Source organism: Mangifera indica, chromosome 6, assembly GCF_011075055.1.
Source record: "Mangifera indica cultivar Alphonso chromosome 6, CATAS_Mindica_2.1, whole genome shotgun sequence".
Lineage (NCBI taxonomy): Eukaryota > Viridiplantae > Streptophyta > Magnoliopsida > Sapindales > Anacardiaceae > Mangifera > Mangifera indica.
The window spans coordinates 2,040,560-2,062,678 of record NC_058142.1 but is presented as its reverse complement, the minus strand read 5'-3'; the positions used below and the strand labels follow the sequence as shown (position 1 = coordinate 2,062,678).

General features: G+C 33.2%; 4 protein-coding genes and 1 long non-coding RNA gene across 10 annotated transcripts; 2 read left to right on the top strand and 3 right to left on the bottom strand.

Annotated features, from left to right (window-relative positions):
• Positions 1-1,778: 1,778 nt before the first annotated feature.
• On the top strand, positions 1,779-5,610 carry LOC123219277 (nucleobase-ascorbate transporter 2). Its single transcript, XM_044641128.1, has 13 exons — positions 1,779-2,021; positions 2,127-2,224; positions 2,316-2,492; positions 2,837-2,937; positions 3,026-3,101; positions 3,220-3,279; positions 3,592-3,776; positions 4,166-4,262; positions 4,346-4,491; positions 4,565-4,656; positions 4,744-4,821; positions 4,911-5,071; positions 5,167-5,610. Exons 1-13 carry the CDS (start codon positions 1,931-1,933, stop codon positions 5,377-5,379), a joined length of 1,575 nt encoding a protein of 524 aa, XP_044497063.1. The 5' UTR covers positions 1,779-1,930; the 3' UTR covers positions 5,380-5,610.
• Positions 5,611-5,746: 136 nt separating this feature from the next.
• On the bottom strand, positions 5,747-9,334 carry LOC123219275 (O-fucosyltransferase 8-like). 4 transcript variants are annotated; one of them, XM_044641123.1, is made up of 10 exons: positions 8,696-9,334; positions 8,502-8,591; positions 8,307-8,403; positions 8,129-8,199; positions 7,809-7,897; positions 7,324-7,444; positions 7,082-7,225; positions 6,666-7,000; positions 6,320-6,560; positions 5,747-6,223 (listed from the first exon to the last, which is right to left on the bottom strand). In XM_044641123.1, the coding sequence occupies exons 1-10, from the start codon at positions 9,017-9,019 to the stop codon at positions 5,918-5,920; spliced, it is 1,818 nt and encodes a 605-aa protein (XP_044497058.1). In that variant the 5' UTR covers positions 9,020-9,334; the 3' UTR covers positions 5,747-5,917. The 4 variants fall into 4 exon arrangements, with proteins under 4 accessions (XP_044497058.1, XP_044497062.1, XP_044497060.1 ...); XM_044641127.1 differs by lacking the exon at positions 8,696-9,334 and having other exon boundaries at positions 8,129-8,203; positions 8,502-8,679; XM_044641125.1 differs by lacking the exon at positions 8,696-9,334 and having other exon boundaries at positions 8,129-8,203; positions 8,307-8,399; positions 8,502-8,679.
• Positions 9,335-12,882: 3,548 nt separating this feature from the next.
• On the top strand, positions 12,883-14,459 carry LOC123219284. 3 transcript variants are annotated; one of them, XR_006502836.1, is made up of 4 exons: positions 12,883-13,100; positions 13,751-13,866; positions 13,945-14,028; positions 14,181-14,459. It is a non-coding gene; the product is annotated as an uncharacterized LOC123219284 (long non-coding RNA). The 3 variants fall into 3 exon arrangements; XR_006502837.1 differs by having other exon boundaries at positions 12,883-13,491; XR_006502835.1 differs by having other exon boundaries at positions 12,883-13,866.
• Positions 14,460-14,514: 55 nt separating this feature from the next.
• On the bottom strand, positions 14,515-19,935 carry LOC123219271 (LRR receptor-like serine/threonine-protein kinase FLS2). Its single transcript, XM_044641119.1, has 5 exons — positions 18,999-19,935; positions 18,448-18,522; positions 18,261-18,332; positions 15,026-17,014; positions 14,515-14,920 (listed from the first exon to the last, which is right to left on the bottom strand). The coding sequence occupies exons 1-4, from the start codon at positions 19,912-19,914 to the stop codon at positions 15,369-15,371; spliced, it is 2,709 nt and encodes a 902-aa protein (XP_044497054.1). The 5' UTR covers positions 19,915-19,935; the 3' UTR covers positions 14,515-14,920; positions 15,026-15,368.
• On the bottom strand, positions 14,574-15,305 carry LOC123218870 (probable LRR receptor-like serine/threonine-protein kinase At3g47570). Its single transcript, XM_044640525.1, has 2 exons — positions 15,026-15,305; positions 14,574-14,920 (listed from the first exon to the last, which is right to left on the bottom strand). Exons 1-2 carry the CDS (start codon positions 15,303-15,305, stop codon positions 14,574-14,576), a joined length of 627 nt encoding a protein of 208 aa, XP_044496460.1.
• Positions 19,936-22,119: the final 2,184 nt, after the last annotated feature.

Genomic DNA, 22,119 nt, shown 5'->3' with positions numbered 1-22,119 from the left:
TATTAAATTTCATATTAGGTCATAACGTTAAATCCCATAGGTCCTTTTATGACAGTGTCAAAAAGTTGAAAGGGCAAAAGCAGCAGCATTATCTTGAAAGTTGAGCTGAAGTAAACTGTTTTTTCTTCTTTGATAAGAAAGAAAGAAAGTGAAGGTCCATAGGGTTTGCATACAGTGTATTGGGTGTGTGAAAGAGGAAGTGTGGTGATGGGGAAGGTGGGACAGTCACAGAGGCGTAAAGAGCCGGAAATTTGCAGGAAGAAAGTGAAAAATGGAGTTGTTTGTTTATGGATGATATATAGAGAGCAATAGGCTCACATTTCTAAGCTGCTGCCTTGCCGTTTGTCTTGGCTGGCATCAAATTTGAGACGTTAGCTATTTACAGTGATACTGTTCTATCACTCCTGGCTCTGGGGGCCTCCCTTATTCAATTACTTGTCAACCAGACACCGACTACACATTACTACAATACAAAAACATCTGAGCCTCCAACCGAAAAAATAAAAGTGTCTTTACGTCTTCTCATCATTTAGAGTTTGAATCCTACCAATTTCTCTCTTCCGTTGTAGACCCCTAAAGTCTAGGTGTAGTGCCCAACTCCTAACCAGAACTCACAAAGGTGTTGATCCGCTAAGACACCATGACAGTGGTTATGGGAATAGAGTTCTTTCCGTTAGGGAGTATGTAATGATTCACCGCTGAATTGACTAACTTATAGTATGAATGACCCATGCCCGACTATTAGGGCAAGTGTTAGGCCTAAATGATAGGAGGACACGACTATTCTGCAATCAAGCAAAACCAACCCAAGTATTGCATGGTTCAAACTCGGCTTAATTCTCCAAATGTAAAGGTCAAACTTGACAAATTTGAGATAAAAATAGCTAATTCTAATCTAATTTGAGAAATTACAGTTAAACCTTATAACTAATATATGTGTTAATTGTTCTATGTTTATAGTTGGAGAATAAGATTTTACGGATGTATTTCAATATTTTAATTTTTAAAAAATTTATTAATATTATACTAAAATCGAGTTACAAGTTTATGAACTTATTGAACTGGGTAACACTAAATTTGAACTTGGCTTCCAAAACAAACCTAAACTACAAGCAACATATTACGTACAAACGGTTCTATTCTTACTCAAATCGAATTGTAAACTTATAAGCTCATTGAATCAAACAACAATGAATTTGAACTTGGCTCTAGAGACAAACCTATATTGCAAGCAACATATAAACAGTTTGGTTTGATTCTTTTGTAACTCTAGTTGCATCGTTGGCTTCCCCTCTTTTGCCCCAAAAAACTAATGGTTGATTCATAACAAGTGTTAGGAGACAGATTTAAAAAGTAACTACTTTATAAACACTTTACTTAACTCAAGCCCATGGAAAAAAGAAAGACTTGCTGATTCCTCCGGTGCATCAGCGAAACACTACGAGAGACAAGGGAACAAGGCAAAAATAAGTTGACCTATCTTTTTTGTTACATCCCTTGCCACATGATGTGAAATGGATGGCCGAGATGATTCTTCATCATCACCCTTAAAAGAGTAGATTCACATTGACAAAAAAATAAAATATAAAGTTATTATTATTTTATTTACCTATATTCAGTAAATGAATCTGAGAGAATAATGAACGCACACAGGAGCAACGGTAACATGGAGTTTGGAAGTTCCTTAAGGGGCAATATGGGGATATTGGTAAAATTTAACGGCAACTTTTGTATAAAATGAAAAGCACATGAATTAAACTCTACAAACAAGAAATAAAGCTTAGTAGTAGTGGGCGGCAAGTGCCTAATTTCACACTGCTTTGCTTGCTCACTATCTTCTTTTTCTCTATTTCTTCTTCTTTTTCTGTCTGTATCGATTGTTTGACTCATTTGTTAGATACGCATTTGAGCTTACGAGCTAAAGAAAGCTATGGCTGCTCCAAAACCTGAAGAGATTAGTCATCCACCAATGGATCAGCTTCAAGGCTTAGAGTACTGTATCGACTCCAACCCGTCTTGGGGTATGTCCATTTTTAGTCTTCAATCTGTTCTTTTCATCAACTCATTGATTTTCTTCAGGGCTTTTGGCTCATTTTTTTTTTTTTTTACTATGCTTGTGAATGCAGGAGAGGCTATAGCTTTGGGATTTCAGCATTACATTTTGGCTCTAGGGACTGCTGTTATGATCCCTTCGTTTCTTGTTAATTTGATGGGAGGCACTGATGTGAGTCAGTTGAAAATTTTTTATATGAAGTGTTTTTACAAGGATTTTTGTGACTGAAACTTTCTTTCTTTTGTTAACTTTGATGGTTCAGGGTGACAAAGTTAGGGTGGTACAGACACTTCTCTTTGTGGAAGGGATTAATACACTTCTACAAACACTGTTTGGAACCAGGCTACCAACTGTAATTGGAGGGTCCTATGCGTTTATGGTTCCAATAATATCAATAATTCATGATCCATCGTTGGCGAGTATTGAGGATGATCACGTGGTTAGTCTAATTCTAAATCTTGTTTTCTTTTCTCAGTTTTGTATTTGCTTTATTTCATGGATTCCATTATGAAAGAGGAGTTCTTTAGTCAATACTCGTGTGACCCACTTACCTAATCGGCTTTACTATTTATTTAATGTAAACAAATCCAGTGTAGACCTTATCAGTAGAACGAAGATCTTCATTTTACAAATGCAAGTCCAACAAGTGTAGTAATATTTTAACTGGATATTTGAACGCTTTTCACCAAAGAGTGGCACAAAGTCACTAACACATATTATTCATGGTGGGAGTGTTAGGTTTTCTTCCTTAAAAAAACTACTGATTTTTGTTTGTGTGTGTAGCGGTTTCTTAACACAATGAGAGCAGTGCAAGGTGCTCTAATAGTGGCATCAAGTGTACAAATCATTCTTGGATACAGCCAACTGTGGGCCATCTGTTCCAGGTGAAAAAATTTTCTAAACTAATATATCAACAAACTTCAATATTACTCACAGTTTATAGATTAAAAAAGATCAAAATTTCCCTTCCAGGTTCTTTAGTCCCCTTGGAATGGTTCCAGTTATTGCTTTGGTGGGTTTTGGCCTGTTTGATAGAGGCTTCCCTGTGGTATAGTAACTATTATCATTGACATTGTTTTTCATGTTATGATTTTCACAAATTAAGATGAAAGATTGAAATGCCTCGTGCAATTAATTTTTTGTTCCCTTAAAATTTTTTATTTCAGGTTGGAAGGTGTGTGGAAATTGGCATTCCTATGCTAATACTGTTTATTGCCTTGTCACAGGTGTTATAACCTTTTCTTTTATTAATAAAAATTACATGAATTTACAAGCATTTCAAATTGAAGAATTGGTTGCATCAGATTAATAAGAAAGTGGAAGTTTGCAAATTTTCAATAGAAAATGATGCCGTGCAGGTTATATTGATTTAAGAGCAAATCTTTTAATAACTAGAATTTTGGTGTTATTAAAGCTTGAAACTTCAAGGAAATTTTAAAATAATCAACAAGAGAATATTTAGCATATTTTGTTAAATGTATTTGGTCGTTGCCTAATTAAATTCCGATTTTCTAATTCTGTCTTGTGTTCTGTTGTAGTACTTGAAGAATTTTCTGACAAGACAATTGCCAATAATGGAGAGGTTTGCTCTCCTGATATCCATCACAGTAATATGGGCATATGCACACCTCCTGACAGCCAGTGGGGCATATAAACATCGTCCAGAAGTAACCCAATTTAATTGTCGAACCGATAGGGCCAACCTGATTTCTACTGCTCCATGGTTTGTAGTGAAATACTCTCTCAGTGAATACATAATAAAAGACACAGGATTGAAAATATATGCAACATTTTCACTTTTCCTAGGAGAGTATCATAACAATTTATCCACGACATGTCAGAGCCTTTTGAGTAAGTCAACCTAGGATATTATCTACAAACATCTTATATGGTAATGGGGAGTCAATATTGTCAGTGAAGGAAACTTCTCCCGAAAAAGAAAGGAAAATTTTTTTGAGTTATTTGTTCTTCAAATAATTAGAAGCTTATGAGGACCACATATGTAAAAGTGAAAACTTGAAAGTGTCTAGAAGTGGCACTAACTGTTTTAAATTAGGAAAGGTATCATTCCTTTGTGCATCACTTTTTCACCATGAAATTTATTTCAACCAGGATAAAAATACCATATCCTCTTCAGTGGGGTGCTCCTACATTTGATGCTGGTCATGCTTTTGGGATGATGGCTGCTGTTTTAGTCTCATTAATTGAGGTATAACCTGTTTATTTTTTAAATTTCAGTTAAAACTGAAGTTTTTAAGTCATGATAATGGAAATAAAGTTTTGTATTCACAGTCAACTGGAGCATACAAGGCTGCATCACGTCTAGCAAGTGCAACACCGCCTCCGGCTCATGTACTTAGCCGAGGTATAGGTTGGCAGGGAATAGGGATCCTACTGGATGGTCTCTTTGGAACTCTTACTGGTTCTACAGTCTCTGTGTAAGTGTTTTTCTTTTTCCTTCAAAATTATCGCTTTTAATGTAGACTAGATTAATTTTGAGGAAAACAACAGAGAAAACGTGGGGCTACTTGGAAGCACTCGTGTTGGAAGCCGTAGGGTCATTCAAATCTCAGCTGGCTTTATGATATTCTTCTCAATATTAGGTTTGTGACAGATTTTTGGCAAATTCTATTTATGAAATCTAACTTTTTGACTCTGTTTTTGATATTCAAGTTGATTTTTTTCTTCAGGAAAATTTGGAGCTTTGTTTGCGTCAATCCCCTTCACAATATTTGCTGCTGTGTACTGTGTTTTGTTTGGACTTGTTGGTGGGTGCTTGCTTCCTTTTTCATCATAGTTATCTATAAACTTGTCTCTTCTTCCTGAATCTGATAGTTAATCTCTTCTTGGTTTACAGCATCTGTCGGGCTGTCATTTTTGCAATTCACAAACATGAACTCAATGAGGAACCTCTTCATTGTTGGTGTTGCCCTCTTCTTGGGTTTGTCTATTCCTGAATATTTCCGTGAATACACTTTGAAGGCTCTTCACGGCCCTGCTCACTCCAAGGCTGGATGGGTGAGTTATTTGTTTTACATCTTTGCTATTAGTGCTTAAAACTCCTAGCGCTGCCTATTATCATCAGTCTAAACTTCTTTTTCATTGGCTGCCAGTTCAATGATTTCCTAAATACCATATTCTTCTCATCGCCAACTGTTGCACTGATTGTCGCGGTTTTCCTAGACAACACTCTTGACTACAAGGACAGTGCCAGAGACAGAGGCATGCCATGGTGGGTAAAATTCCGGACATTCGAAGGAGACACACGAAATGAGGAGTTCTACACCCTCCCTTTCAATCTCAACCGTTTCTTCCCTCCATCATAAAGTAATGCAATTACAAGAGACAGATGTGAGATGAAGAGCATCATCTCCAGATAAGGGATATATGATTTATCCAACCATCTGAATCTGCAGAGAAGAGGGAAACAGAGATCCATATGTTTTTGCATGGCAGAGAAATGACAACTCCGTTTTCTCTTCCTTCTTTTTCATCCTTGTGTGTAAATTTTACTCGGGTTATTTGAGTTTAATCCAATAATATTATTCTTTTTGTCACTTGCATTCGATTTGATTAATCTTTAGAATGAATATATCTCTTGCTGCTTTACATTAATGACACTGTTAACACAACGTGGAACAAATAAGAATTACATGATTATGGTGAATTATGAACAAAGTTTACCAGAGTGAATTAAACATAATTAGAATGAGAAGAATTTATTGAAACTTATGAATGGAAAGAATGGGGGCAAAATTTGACAATTTTGCATTGCCATCACTGGAATATATCCTGGTAGGATTTTTAGGGAAACGATTGTCAGAGCATAGAAGGGCACTCAAAAGCACTTCAGACGAAACTCTGTTACAATCTGCACATGCATTCTGGGCACCTTGGTTGTCGATAAATGCTTCGACCATAACCCCTTACACGTACCTTTTGACCTTCCTCGATCATTTTTCTCACTCTATCTTTGAAATCATTCCATCCTATGGTGCTGTTCTCACTCAAAATTGCCGCAAGCCTCTTCTTGTTGGGTCGCAAGTTTGGAGCGTGTCCACCACCATAGTAAGTTCGGAATCCAGCCACCAGTGACGAGAGTTGGCTCCCAGAATCAGTCATGGCAAAGACATCAGCAGTTGCACAGGCAATGAAATCCAGCGCCGCCAGCTGCACCCAAGTTATTCTTGACAATGTTACTAAGGTACTTGGCAAGTTATTTTAAGCATGTGTGTCAGTAACTTGTTCAAAGAAATACTGCTTTACCTGAGATGAGAAATTCCTAAAAGGCTCAAGTTCACTTGGTGTGAGGAGTATTTCCTTTGTTACCAAATTCGGATAGAGGCTGGTGAAGGGATCCATCCTGGATTTTCCTCCGTATACTTGAGAGCCAGCCAGATAAATGTAAGTTCCACGCTTAAAACCAAGGCCAGATAGTATAAGTGCTGCTTCTTCTGGCGTCAGTGGGCATCTGCCCAGCTTTCTCAACTCTGCCGGAGAAACAGGCCTGCATACAGAAATAAAAACATGGGACCCAGATCACTGAAATGTTTTGTGTTCGTTGAAACAATATTTGAGAAATCATTACTCCTAAATCTTATAGAAGTCATACTTTAAGTTCTTCAAGCGTTCAATCAATAGAGGGAAATGGATTTCCCTGTATAATTGAAGTTCCCTTCTCTCATTTTCTCCACCTCCGAAATCACATTGGGAGTAAGCTACCATATCCTCTTCGAATCTCAAGTGTAAAGCAAGATACCTAGATGGACTTCTTGCCTTTTCATTATGTTTGGCAGTAGTGTTGGGCATAAAGTTTTCAAGCAGTTGTTTGTCCAACATAGTGTGTGAAGAATGATATTTTCTTATCCTTGTAACCAATACTGAAGCAGCTTGTTGAATTTTCGGGACAAACTTCAATGCGTGGAAGTTACACTTGCACCTCAATCTCTGTCGAAATTCAAGAACCCATTCGTGTAAAGCTCACACAAAGCAATCAGCCCTACAGAGAAATTGAAACGTGAATTTAACCTGAAGATTGGAAGGCAATTGATCAAAGCCTAGTCGATTTCCAAATCCAAGGAAGTGAACTACTCCGTTCCGGAGAAGGATAGGAAGAACTTTTCTAACATAATCGATAGGCTTAGCCTCTTTCACAATATCTGCATCAGTAATCTGAGAAAATCAAGACAGAATATTTAAGACAATATTCATAAGAAGAGAGACGATTAATAGCACCAAAAATGAGCTTAGACTCTGAGAAGAAAGCGTACCACGCTACCAATTGCTTCAATATCTATATATTTCAAATGAGGAGGAAGCTCTTTGACAATATCTACTTCATCCTTCAACATGTTCACAAAATACTCCTCTTGATAGATATCACCAAACTGGCTGCGTTTCCATAAAAACTCCATGGTGTAAGTATTTTTTTGATTAACCATCTCATGAATAATTGCTAATTGGCTGTAACTACATTTTATATCTTGGAGAACAATAAGCCATGTCATCTAAAACAGTATTTCTTTATTTTTTTGCTGGTCAAATCAAGATGTCAATAGGCTGGTAGTTATGTATTTCTACAGAAAATTCCATAATAAATATCGTTTATGGAGATCGAACTGACATTACTCTCATAAGTAAGCGAATGAACATCAACATTGACCAAAAGGTGATGAATTTAATGATAAAGGCGACCAAACCAGCACATATTAGAAGCAAACATTTCATAACTTTATTATCGGACATAATTGCAGACCTGGGATCCTTCCATACATTGCTGTAAAGAAATCTTGGAAGAACTAGAGTTGCATTAAGCAAAGAAGCCACAGCAACTGCGTTGCAAATCTGCATACAACAACCATGTGTTGATAGAATTTGCATTGGCAATTAAAACGCATGAGGGTGTGAAGCGGCTTCTCCCAACTAATGTCCAAAACTTTAGTTGACGATCAATTTAAAATCACTTACCAAAACTTTATCAATATAAATTTCACCAACTAAATTATTTTTGGAAGAAACCTCTATGTTCTCTTGTACACTGAAAATGAAAGTAAAAAATGCAGCTTAGTTACTTACAGCAACTCGTTGTTGATTGAGACCGCCATTTGCACTCACCATAATATAACCATTACTTTCCTCGGGCTTCCCTGCCTCAACAACATAAATTGAAGGGATTGACATGTTAAATTGTCAACATTCAAATTCAGTAATTAGAATTTCTATGAATTAATCTTGACCAAGAAGGCTCAATTACCTAGATTTGGAGTTCTCCTATCAGCACAGGGTTTCCATAAAGCTGCCTGTCGGTGTGGTTCCTTCCAGAAATTTGCTTTCTCTTGCTTGAATTCTTTCTAAAACATGGTAATGGTTTCAGAGTCTTGATGGACAAAAGAAATCAAATCATATATTATTACAAAATTTATTGGATATGTAAAATCCTGAAGCAAACCTCTACTAGAGCACTGGAAGCCAAACTTAGAAGCCTGCCATGCATCTTTATTGGTGGTTTCTCTTTGTTAATATAGCCAATATTATTCTCCTTTGCAAAATGAAGAGAAAATCTTTTAAAGAAGAACAATTTCAGATATATATCAACTAGTTCTACATGGCATCCTAATAAAAAAAAAATATGCATGATCTTACTTGAAGCCCTCTTGAATCTTTGGAGGTTGAACTATCCTGAAGATTTACTGAATCAAATATTGACACCATAAGAGAATCAAACAGGAAAAAGAAACCCATCAATACGAACGTACAAACAATTAATCGAACATGCTTGCGAAACCACATATGCCTTTTCCCTATCTGGGCTCCTTTACAAGAATTTAACTTCCCGGATTCATTTTTTAACTTATGCAGCAATGCGGCTTTCGAATTCCAATTATATTCCCCTGCTGAAGTTCTCCTCCCTGTAGAAGGATCATTTCCTGGTAAAGTTTCCGAACATCTGACCTGATGATTCTTCATCCCGGAAGATAATTCAGCCTTCTGAAATTCCGGATTTGGACTTCTAGGAGGCCATTGCTTTACGATAATTATTCCTCAATGAAAGTCGTTTAATTATGACCAAGAAAATTTGGCCAATGATTGACACAAACTTTTTAAACGTAAATCATAAGAACCATTACAAGCATAATCTTAATTTCTATTTGAAAACTGACTTCTTAGACGACAATTAAAAGAAATTCCACCGGGTTGCACCTACCTCTATGACAATCTCAACAAGGCTCTCTCTCAGCCTCTTGAAAATGATGGAGCAACTTATTTGATCAAGTTCAACCAGAAGAATGAGAACGAAGTTCAATAAAATAACTTGCTCAAATTAAAAAAAATGAATTCAAAGTGACGCTAGGATGAGGTGACAGAGATTTTGTAAATGCAGATGAGTGAAAGGCAAGTCATGTGTGAAAACTCAATCCCACTTTACAAACAAACCAAACCTTACAAAAACAATATTTATTTATGGACCTGTAACAACAACTTACCACCAAACACAACAAACCATCGTTTTCTAGATTTCTGCCCATTTTGGAAGGAATTTACGCCTTGGACTTTCAGAAAACAAGAAAAAAGTTCATCAAACTCTAAGTTTAAAGAGTTCCTTCAATTGAAGGTGACGTAGTTTGAACAATATGGCGGGCCCTTAAGAACAAGAAAAAATATTTCATGCATTTATTATCAGCATTCAGTAATCGGGCTCCTGCCTTTGCTGGCCTTAAACATATGTTAAATTTATGAATTTTATCAAATAATACAACTTCTCAGAGTCAGTCCAAGTTTTCTTATACAAAAATAAATTAATTTTGATAATCAAAGAAAGGGCAAGCAATGTGAGAATGTCTGTCAATTTTGAAATAGCGTAAACATGAAACCAAGACAACTTCATGATTCTGATTTACGTGAGAAATATTGTAATTGATATTTAATGAGATTAAAGAGGGATGAAATCATGACTTTGATTGAATGTTTAACTTACGTTCTATCATAACTTCGATAAAATTTTATCCAACAACTTTGAAATTGAAAAACAGAGGATTTATTTAGTAGATAATTATCTTGAATTTTGGCATTAAACCTTGATCTAGTTTACTCTATATGATCCCACAAACATCACCAGGAAACTTCATTCTTCTCGAGCTAATCGAATTTCAGTTTTTACATTTAACCATGAAAGGAATACTTGCTGTTATCTTGTTCATCTGTAACATCCCAAAACTATAATAAAACATATGACTTCAAAAGACTTCAAAAATCTCTTAAATAAAGTCAAATCTTGAATATAAAGTTTTTCAACCACAAAAGTATGAAAAACAAAAATCTTTCAAAACAAAATATACAATCAAATAGTTACTAAACTAATTTTTTTTTTTCTTTTAGCTAATCTTCCCAGCTAACTTCTCTTATTCTTTATTCCCCAAAGCTAAACAGAAACTCATACTTTATGACATCTTTAATCTGCAAAAATGTTAATGACGAGGGGTAAACCGTCAACTCGGTAAGCAAAAGCTAAACGTTATATATGCATACTTAAACATTTAATTCAAATATTAAAAAGAAAATCAAATAAAAGAAGGTCAAACAGAAAACCAAGTGCTTACACATAAAACCACAAATAAATAAATAAATAAATTATTTCAGAACCTTTCAAACTACCAAACTTAAGTCAAAATTTATTTTAAACTCTTGTCACGTAGTGTCACTCGTACTCCCGATGACCCGACCAGAATTTCAGAATCAAATGTCACCTGTAATCCCGGTGACCCGGCCATAATTTGATAAATGTGTACAACAGAACAAATAATCCAGCTGGACCAAACTTATAGTTTCAGAGTTCAGAGCAGATATTCAGATACTACGGATAATGAGTCAAAACCGTATATATATAAACAAAATTTCAAATCGTAAATGTACCATGAATAATTTTATTGAATCAATGTCTAAGTAATTAAAATTTAAGTGGAACAAAAAGTATACGAAAATATTTTATAACTTACAAAAGTCATTTCATACAAACAAAATGAAATATCATTTATATAACTTACAACCTATGTATATGGACAAAACAATCATATATATATATATATATAAATCAAAGAAATATCTATATTATCTAAACAAAACATTTGTAGAAATTCTTTGGGTTTGATAGAAAACGTTTATAAAAACATTATGTAGCTTATGAAAACCAAATTTTTCAGATTTGACTATCATTTCCAAACATATAAAATTTATATGCATATAAAAAGAATATTTTCTACTTACCTCGACTACTAGCAAAAGTCTACACAAACCCTTATACGATCTAAGCTATCACGTACAACCTATTCGGATCCTAGCCAGAACCAATGAATTCAAATTGTAATAATACTCTTAGTAATATCCTTAAATCCTACTGAAAATCCTCAATTTCAAAACTAATTTTACAAATTCTAAGAGTGTTTAATGTGAATAATCCTAGACTTAACTAACACATATTTATACTGTATAACCTTTGTTCTATGAATTTTATAAATTTTTACACAAATTAAAACGTTACAAAACTTTGCAGGGACAAAGAAGACATATAGATGGTTTACCCAAAAATTATTCAGCTAAAAAAATAAATATAAACTTCCAAAAAAATTTACTTCCGTCCACAGCTCCTAATCACAACAACAGTTTTCAAGTTTGACAGTTCATGCTTCCAGCAATTTTATAAAATTCTGTATAACTCGAAAATTCACGAAATTTTGCAAATATAAACTTAACATATTGACGTTTTTATCAAAAAAATATGAACCTAAAAATATTTTAAAAGTCATGCAAAACGAAATTTTTATCACAAACCATTAACACTATCAAAAATATTCTAGATTGAACATATACTCTTATAATAATTTTAGCAGATAACATAAAATTTACAAAATTTTGAAAACTTCCAAAATTAAACTATATATGCTAATTTACTTATAAAAAAATTATTCGAGTCACAATCAATTGAAAAAGAAACTGAAAATTATATTTCTTTACTGGTCACAAATTCTGTCGAATAAATTTCAGGTTTAACACTCAATACTTTAACAATTTTAATAAATTATATTAAATAGGTAAAATTATGAAAATTTTCAGAACATAACTAGACATATTGATTTATGTAAAAAAAAAATATTTAAATTGAAAACGATGAAAAAAAAATATAAAAATAAATAAATCTTTTACAAAATTAAGATATCAACAAATTACTAAAAATTTGTATTATTATTATTTTTTCTTTCTTTTCATAAAACGAAATTAATATATAAAATAAAAATAGAATTAAAGGTACATAATTTCCTTTTGTTTTTAGTAAATTTACAAACTAATATAAAACTATCATGAAACAAACAATTTACAATATAAAATTGAGTCGAATCCTAAAAAAAACCCTAATCTTCAAATCATAAAACACCTATATATCAAAATAATAAAATATTGAGACATACCTTAATAAAATAAAACAACACTATTTCCTTGCTTTAGTCTCCTACTCACAATTCTTCTCTTCCTAAAATCATTACTCCAAACCTTACTCTTTGTTTTGAAAATAAGAAAATCCTCTCTCTCTCTTTATTAATAATGATTTTATTTTTCTTTAAAGATAAGTTTTTAAAGAATAAGCTTACATTTATCACAAATAAAATATCTCATCTCTTAATAGAAAAATTTAACTATTATCTAAATTTTACCTAATAAAATATTTTTAAAAATTAAACTCACCTTATCCCCTAAAATTTAAATTTTATCCTATTTAAAATAATGATAATAATAATTAAAAGGTGAATATTACATCATCTTTGTTGCTTTGTCTGGAGCTAACGCCTCCAGAGTTAGTGCGACTTATGCATTCACTTCAGCAAAAAATCCATCGTGGTGGTGCATTCCGAGGTGGGGGTTGCCTTATCGCCCAATTCCGCCGAGGTAGGGGTAACCTTACCACCCAATTCCGCCTTTCCCATCCCCACCAAGGATTCCTGGGTGGGATTGGCCCCGTCACCCAATTCCATCTTTCCCATCTCCATCAGAATTGTTGGTGAATTTTTAATAATTAAGTTCATCAATATTTTTTCTTCCGTGTGCAAAAAAACTACGTTCTACAGTTATGTTGAATATTTGTTTTCTATTATTAGAATTAATTGTTGCTCTCAATCTCCTGGCTAGACGCAATAGTTTGTTGGTTAGTCTTGAAGTTGGAGTAAGCAGATTTAATAAAATAATTAGCGTAGTTGAAATTGGATCATCACAGTTTTTTATAAATTAAATTATGCTTATGTGCTTGATATTTTATGAAGGTTGAATATTGTCGCCATCATAACAACGCTCTGTTTCGTTCGTTTTATTGGTTTTTTGAGTGGGAAGATCATATGCAAAGATAGAGAAACTGAAAGGAAAAATAGAGAAGAGAGAAGAAAGTTCTGATGGCTGTAATACTCATCCTTACTTCCATTACTTCAATAATACATTTCATCTTACTTAATACACGTACACAGCAGGTCAAATTAAGTTAAACCATACAATATCTCACAAACCAAACCAAAGTAACCAAAAGCTTATCTACTCTAACAATTCCAAACTACATTGGTTGCATTCCAACTAAATACAAACTAAAACAACTCCAAATGGATAAGAAAGTTTGTCAACATATTAAGCAACAAAAACAAACTTATATTGGCTTTGTTTCAGAGCACCTGAGCACATCTTCAATATATCAAAAAAAATCCAGCAGCTGCATACTTCACCCGGCTTCATTAGGTTTCAAATTATACGATGGATCCATGTTACAGTGGAGAGAACTTGAAGTGAGTCCATTCAATTAATCTGTTTTGTTAAGGAGTATATTTGAACTTCATTTTAATATTTGTTTTGTGTGCTTGCAGGCATTTGGACAAGCAGAATGAGCTTCTTAATGAGGTCCATAATGCGATCTCTGATGAATTACATAAACTTCAGGCTAATTCATGGTATTTGTTTTCTTTTGTTATTTTAGCTTTGTATTATGGAGTCTTAATGCAATCAAACGTGTATAGCTGTGATTGAGATTCTAATTTCCAGACCAATCTTTACTTTTTCTTTGATTTTGAGGCCCTTGTGTAGAAAATACATTTATGTGCAGGAGAATCTTCGTTTACAGAAATTTATGGTGCAACAGATTCCTGAAGTTCTTCCTTCACAGTTATCACTCGGAGTGGGGAGCACTGAAATTTCATATTTGACGGTTTTCAGGTTGAGAATCATTGTAAAAAGGACACTCCACTGCTCTAGTATGTGTACCTAGCGGTGATCAACAATGAGGATCAAGTCTGTTCACTCTTACTCTGATGTTTCTAATTTTTGTCAAATTATATTCTGAGAGATTAGATCATCGTATTCAGTAAATGGTAATTTTACTAAACCGCATAAACATCTGCATGCTTTCACATTAAAGAAACAAAAATGGCCTGCGCAAGTCCAAAATGGCTGCCTCAACCAATGAGTAAAGAAAGAAAATGTTGTTGACACTTTTTATTCACAATGAGGTCATTGGTACACTCTTTTCAAACGTAGTTCTGATCTTTTTAAGTCTACTTAGGACATCGGTTATGTCAATTCTCCTTTCCACACAGCAATCCACAGCAACTTCCAGTGTAGACAATATGCAATCCCTTGTAGCAGCGAAATTTTCTTCTCCAAGCAAGTTGGCATCTGCTATTTCAGTTACTGAATCGGGCAATGCCTCTTTTACCCAGGACTTCAGGCTCCTTCCTTCCTCAAACACTTCATCTGTGGGCTTCTTCCTTGTAAATGTTTCCATCAACAATATACCAAAGCTGTAGACATCTCCTGCTGCAGTAACGATTCCTTCTGATCCATACTCTACATGAATGTTCACAATAAACAAAACATGCTCCGTAAGCAAGCCAGGAAACATGACATGTATGTAAATTAACATAAATTTTGATCATAAACTTAAAATGTTACCTGGTGCCATGTATCCAATGGTGGCCAAGGTGTTGGTTTGTATAATAGAATCCCTGTCATCTAAGAGTTTGGCAATGCCAAAGTCACTCACATGTGCAACAAGATCTTTGTCTAGTAAGACATTGCTAGGCTTTAAATCACAATGAACAATAGTTGTTGCAGAACCATGATGGAGATATTCCAACGCTGCTGCAACATCTATCATTATGTTTAATCTCTGTAGGATATCCAGACAGTAATTGTGAGAATACAACCATTTTTCCAAACTCCCATTAGGCATATACTCAAGGACCAAGGCTTTGAATTCGATGTTAGAGCAACTACTGATAATTCTGATAAGATTTCAGTGACGGATTTTGCTCATTATTTCACATTCATCATCAAAACTTTGTAATGCCCTTTCTACCTGCATATTGAAAACTTTAACTGCAATGTCCAACCCATCAGAAAGTTTTCCTTGGAATACTGATCCAAAGCCACCTGTACCAAGTAAATTGCTTTCATTGAATCCATTTGTTGCATGTCCCAGTTCTTGATATGAAATTCTTCTCCATGTTGCTAGAGTTAATCCATCTTCCGTGTCAATAAATTTTGCATTCCTCTTTCGATACCTGAACAAAACAAAGACCAGAACTAGTACTAATATTGCTGCTACAATTGCTGATAATATATATGTCCTGACTTTCTTGTTCTTGGATCCTAGATGAGTACTAGTTCTGCATGGGGATACTTGTAACCGGGTGGCACCACAAAGTGCACTGTTCCCCATGAATGATTTGGCAGAGAAGTTTACAAAAGATCCCCCTATAGGAATTTCTCCTTCCAAACTATTGAAAGACACATTGATATATTTAAGGTACAAGAGTTTCTCAAGAGACTTGGGAATCCCTCCCATGAGGCTATTATTGGATAAGTCTAAAAATTCCAAACCGAACAAGTTTCCCAGTGATTCCGGAATGGAGCCTTTTATCTTGTTATCTGCAATGGAAAATTTTATCAAGTTTTCGAGGCTTCCAATGCTGCTAGGGATTTCACCTGATAATTGATTCTTTGATATATCAATTTGAGTCACAACCTTTAAATTGGCAATATCCAGTGATAGGCTCCCACTGAGTGAATTCATTGACAAATTCACATCCAAGACATCTCTGAGGCTCCACAAGGTTGAGGGAATCCTGGAAGTAAAATTGTTGGAACTTAGGTGTAAGACTTTCAATGAAATAATATCATTTATACAGGAGGGTATTGATCCATGAAGGTTGTTGTTACTCAAATATAGCTCACCCAAGTTTCTTAACTGACAGATTTCATTTGGAACGAAGCCCTGCAATCTATTGCCAGCAAGATTCAGAACTTGGAGCATTCTCATTTTTCCAACTGCAGTTGGAATTGATCCAATCAAACTATTGTCTCCGAGGCTTAAGTTGGTCAAGTTGCTTAAGTTACCAACTTCTTGGGGAATGCTTCCCTTAATCTGACAATATTCTGCTTTAAAGATTTCTACAGAGGTGAGATTTCCAATGGAAGTTGGAAGGGTGGCATTCAATGGATTATCAGATATAACTATTCTCTTCAGATGCTTACAATTTGACAAAGGTGAGAGAAAGCTCAGTTCTGTTGTGAAACTTGTCAATTGGTTAGAGGCTAGCTCAATCCGTTCAAGATATCTTAAATGACCTAGTGTGTTGGGAGGAGGGCCAGAGAATGAATTTCCGGAGAAGGACAGGATGTCAAGACTAGAAGAGTTGGATATAGAGTTGGGGATTATACCTTGGAGTTGATTATCCCATAGGTAAAGTTTCCTAAGATTTGGCAGCAAGAGGCCTATATCAGACGGAAGATGGCCCGAGAGCTGGTTCATGAATAGTGCAAGGACATCTAACTTTGACATATTGAAGATTGTAGATGGGATGGGGCCAGTCAAGCTGTTATTGTACAGACTTAAAATCACAAGATTTGGAAGATCACCAAGCTCAGGTGGGATTGGACCTGTCAATGTAAAGAACAAGTCTGTAGCTTCAATATACTGATTAAATTTTAAAGAACTAGAAATTGACTGAAACATAAGGTTGACACTATTTTGTTTAGAAATCATCTCTAAATTGGAGAAGGTTATTACTTTCTACCCCTAAACCTGAGATGTGCTGGAATATATATACACTCTTAAAATCAGTAATGTGCAAACAAACAAAATAACCAGAATATCAGCAAGACATTTTAGAATTATCACTAAATTGTTGAACTGTCAAAAGATGAACCTTCTGCTCGAGACCGGAAAATTTTCTAAAGAAGGTTGTGCTGCAAGGAATGTTGATAGTGATAAGGCTGAAAGTGCAATGATATGAAATGTACCAAAGGTTGTTGTTTCACTCTTGATTCTGGAATTTTTTGTTGGTGTTCAAGAAAGTACGTTTGAAGCTTAAATGTTGTTTTGGCAGCTGCAACAAATCAGACTATATGGATTAGAAAGTTAATGAAGGATCTGGGAGAAAAACAGTTTGATGGCTTGAAGCTATTGTGATCGAGTGTGACAATAAATCTGTCATTTCCATTGTTGAAAATCCAGTCCAACTTGGAAGGACTAAGCACATAAACATAAAGAATTACACTATTAGAGAAACTGAAAAGTTGAAGGAAATCAAGATGGTCTATGTGAATTTTAATTCCATGTTGTTGATATCCTCACCAAAATGTTACCTAAATCTATGTTTGAGATGTTAAAGAACCTTCTTGGAATAGCTACCAAACGTTTCGAGTGTTCAAAGATGAACCTTTTGCTGGAAATTGGCAAATTTTCTAGAGAAAATCCTGTTGTGGCAAGAGAAAATTCATGTCATAACACAAAGATGACAGAAGTCTCATGCCGGCACAACAAAGACAGAAGGCTCATGCCGAGGCACAAGAAAAAACATGTCACAGCACACCCTCAAATGGACTTTTAAGTCTTTTCTTATTTTCGTTTTGCTCCTTTACAACTTCCAGGAACTCAACTTTTCATTTTGAATCTCTTATCCACTTAGAAAAATACGTACAGGCGGGTGATGACTTTATTAGTAAAGAAGAAGTTAATTTTTCAATATCATTTCACAAGTCAAATTATTGTTTTGTTTTGCGTCCATTTCTAACATAAACTACCGAATTCAAACAAAATGTTATCAATCTCCAGGCATAGGCTATGAATTTTTTATGTTGTTAGAATAAATAACATTGTTCAAAAGGCGCATAAATATCATACCAGTCAAGCTGCTACCACCAAGGACTACTTCCAAGAGCGATGTACAGTTGGCTAGACTTCTTGGAATAGATCCTGCACATTTATGACGAGTCCAGGTATTTCAGTTTCTAGAATCGTGCTTACCCACTTGAAGATTTGTTCTTTTGCTAAAAGGGAATAGTTGATTAATTGAGAATAGAAGTTGAACCTGTAATGCGACGATTGGGACGAATTCTCAATCTCTCCAAAGCCTTTAGAGAACCTACTCCTTCCGGAATTGCATCTGCAGAATTCAACTCAACATACAACATCAATTCTCCACCTTCAAGTCATTAAGTATCACCTGATAGAATTTCTCAGGTGGATATATATTTGTTATGCTTTTATTTGACAAAAATAAAACCAGGTAAATATATATTTTATAATTAGTTTTTAGGGTATTATGTAATTATATTGTGAATAGTCACTATATTTCTTCGTATTAAACCTTTTAATTTGGATGATAGGTGTGAGCTGCCGTAGTTTATTGAGTTTTGTTATGAATGTTGTTAGAATAAAAGACCAGTTTTAATAATTGATAATCGATTAAATCTAAAATAGATTTGATATTAACTAAAATATTTATCTAATTCCTTACTTATCGATATTTAGCCTTTTATAATCTATACGCACGTAAATCAATATTGAATATTGAATTAAAAAATTGATTGAATAGTTAGATATATTGATAAGAATCAGTGCAGTTTAATCCAACGTTACCTTCCAAGTCGTTGTTGTCAAGGTAGAGCTCCTTCAGCAGGGTCAGATTTCCGATACTTGCTGGTATAGCTCCTGTAAATCTATTGTAATCTAGAGAAATACGTACAAGGTCTTGACATTGCCATAAACTGGTTGGAATTGAGCCAACAAATTGATTGTGATGAAGAATCAGAAATTTGAGAAGAGGAAGATTTTGACACATTTTGTCTGGCAGCTTCCCAGACATCCTATTCATGGCAAAGTTGATGTTTACCAGGGAAGAAATGTTGAACATTGCCAATGGTATCGGCCCTGAAATTTGAGGGTTACCATAGAGAATGAATCTCTCTAGGTTAACCAAATTTCCAATATCTTGTGGAATATATCCATGAAGATCATTGCTCATAAAATCTAGAGTCCTCAATGTTGAGGTGTTGCATATGGAAGGTGGGATAGGGCCAGTAAAATCGTTATCAGAGAGATACAGGTGTTGAAGTTTAGGCAAAGAGCCAAACCAAGATGGCATCTCTCCTTCTAAGTTGTTTTCTTCGAAATTGATGAGTTCCAATCTCTGTAAATTAACCAGCTCCATAGGCAGAGGGCCATGAAAACTGTTGTTGCTGAAGCTTATCTCAACAAGGGAAGACAAATTTCCTATCTGTGAAGGAATGGTTCCTACAAGAGCCATTGAGGCAAGATTCAAGACTGTGACTCTATTGTTGGCATCACAAGAGACCCCTATCCAGCTGCAAACAGAAGCAGCAGCAGACCAGTTAGTTGCCAAGAAATTGTAAGGGTCATGGGTGATTTGAGCTTTTAAGGCAAGAAGAGAAATTTGATCTGTGCTAGTGTTTGTTGCTTCAATGGCTATGCAACTCATTGCACAATACACAGCCAGCACTGAAACACAAACGATGAGAAAACAATGAATATCCATTACTGACAGCTCAGATCTGGGATTCTGATAAAGGGTAAGCATGATATATAAAGAGTAAATCACAATTGCCCACTAAATCATTTTTTCTTTCCAAATATAGAAAGGAAGAGAGAATCAACAATGGGTTGTTGTGTTGTCGTTATTCATAATTTAATAAAATTCTATGGAGAAAATATGTGCCTAAAATTATAGAGGTTCTCTAATTTCTTTCACAGTGGGTCATAAGATTAAACACTTTCTTTTCGGATTATAACTTTTTTCTATAATATTTATATAAATAAAATTGTTTGAATATATTTTTTACCTATAAATTAGATATATAGATAATATATTATTATTAAATTAAATTATTTTAAATTAAAAATAAAATAATACTCAATTATATAATGTTATATTATTTATATACATAAATTATATATAAAAAATATATACAAATAATATTACTCTAAATGAATAACATTATATCCATATAATTTTAAATATCTAATTAAATAATTTATTATTATTTATTATTTTATTATTATTTAAAATTATTCAATTATATTATTATATATTATTTAAATATCAAATTAAATATTTTATGCTGGGGGTGGTATACTTTTATTGACTTTGGAAAATCAAATTGTGTGTAATCAGGGCATGACTAGTGCTTGCAATAATGAAATGGCCAAAGGGCCATTAAAAATAGTCCTTTGGCCTAATGAAATTATAAAACATTAAAAATATAAATTAAATACTCACCGCATACTTTTTCATTTTGTTTTTTTTTTTTTAAATTTGGTGCAATTTTGTCAATAGGTCAAAACTTTCACATTCAAAATTATTCAAAGCATTTGAGAGGAGTGGGCCCAAGTATACTTGAACTAATTTTTGATATATTTTAATAAAAAAAAATCATAGAATAAACAGATAATTTGCAAGCCAAGTCCAAGTTGCTTCAATGGTCAGTCAATTGACTCCATTACACATGTGAAAAGCATTATAAAACAAAATTAATATAATTATATATACACAATTATATATATATATATATATATATATATATATATATATATATATTTATATTATTATTATATAATTAAATAATTTTAAATTAAAAATAGATACATATAATATTACTAAAAGTGGAAAGCTCTATACAAACAAATTGGGATATTGACTTAAAAGACTTCTTTTTTTTTTATGACCCTTAGAAAGACTTTCTTTTCTTCGACAGTTTTTCTCACGCTTTGGTAAAATTATATCAAATTCAAAAATTAATCAGATAATAAAAAAGAAGACACAACAAAAATATATATGAAATGAAAATAAAAACAATTAATACCTCCAAGGAAAATAAAAGACATTGAATTGTAAAATTTTTTTTAAAAAATTATTATTTTATTATAATTATGAAATTATTAATATATTTCTATTAATTTAAAATTTATTATTTAAATTTTAAAAAAATATCAAAACTTTAACTAATTTTAAACTATTATATTTTGTTTTTTTTTTTTTTTATGTGGAGATGTCATTTTTGAAGCTATCAAAAACTATATTGAAAATTTTAAAATTTCAAAGCACTTCAAACTGTTTTGAATTCTCAAAAATCCCCTAAATATTTCATTTAAGCCATAATATTTAAAAAAATTAAGTCAATCCCCAAAATTTGCAAAAAACAACAAAAACAAAAAATGAAGAAGAAAAAGAAATATAAAAAGAACAAGAGGAAAAGAAAAATAGAATGAACAAGAGAAAACAAGAAAATTTATGAAAAATTATTTTCATATCTTTTCACTTGTTAAAGTTCATTAATGAAAATGAATTACGAGTGGGAATTTGATTTTTCAAATCTTAAAGGAGGCGTTTGGTTGAAGATGATTAAATTATTGTTCTGATAATCTATATTTTATTACTTATATTACTTTGTTTGATTTATAAATAATAAAATATTTTAATAATTTTTTATTACCAATGATGATGTGACAGATAATATAAAGGAATATGATTATCACATCTGCTTTAGATATTAAAAAGTTATCAAGGTAATTATAATTATATCATTGTTTATTAATTTTTTAAAACAAAAATAATTTTATTTTTATTTAATATAACAAATAACATAAAAATATTTTATAATAATTATACCTAAAGATATTTAAGTAAAATAATATATTAACATTATTTTACTATATCTAATTAAACATAATAATTATTTATAAA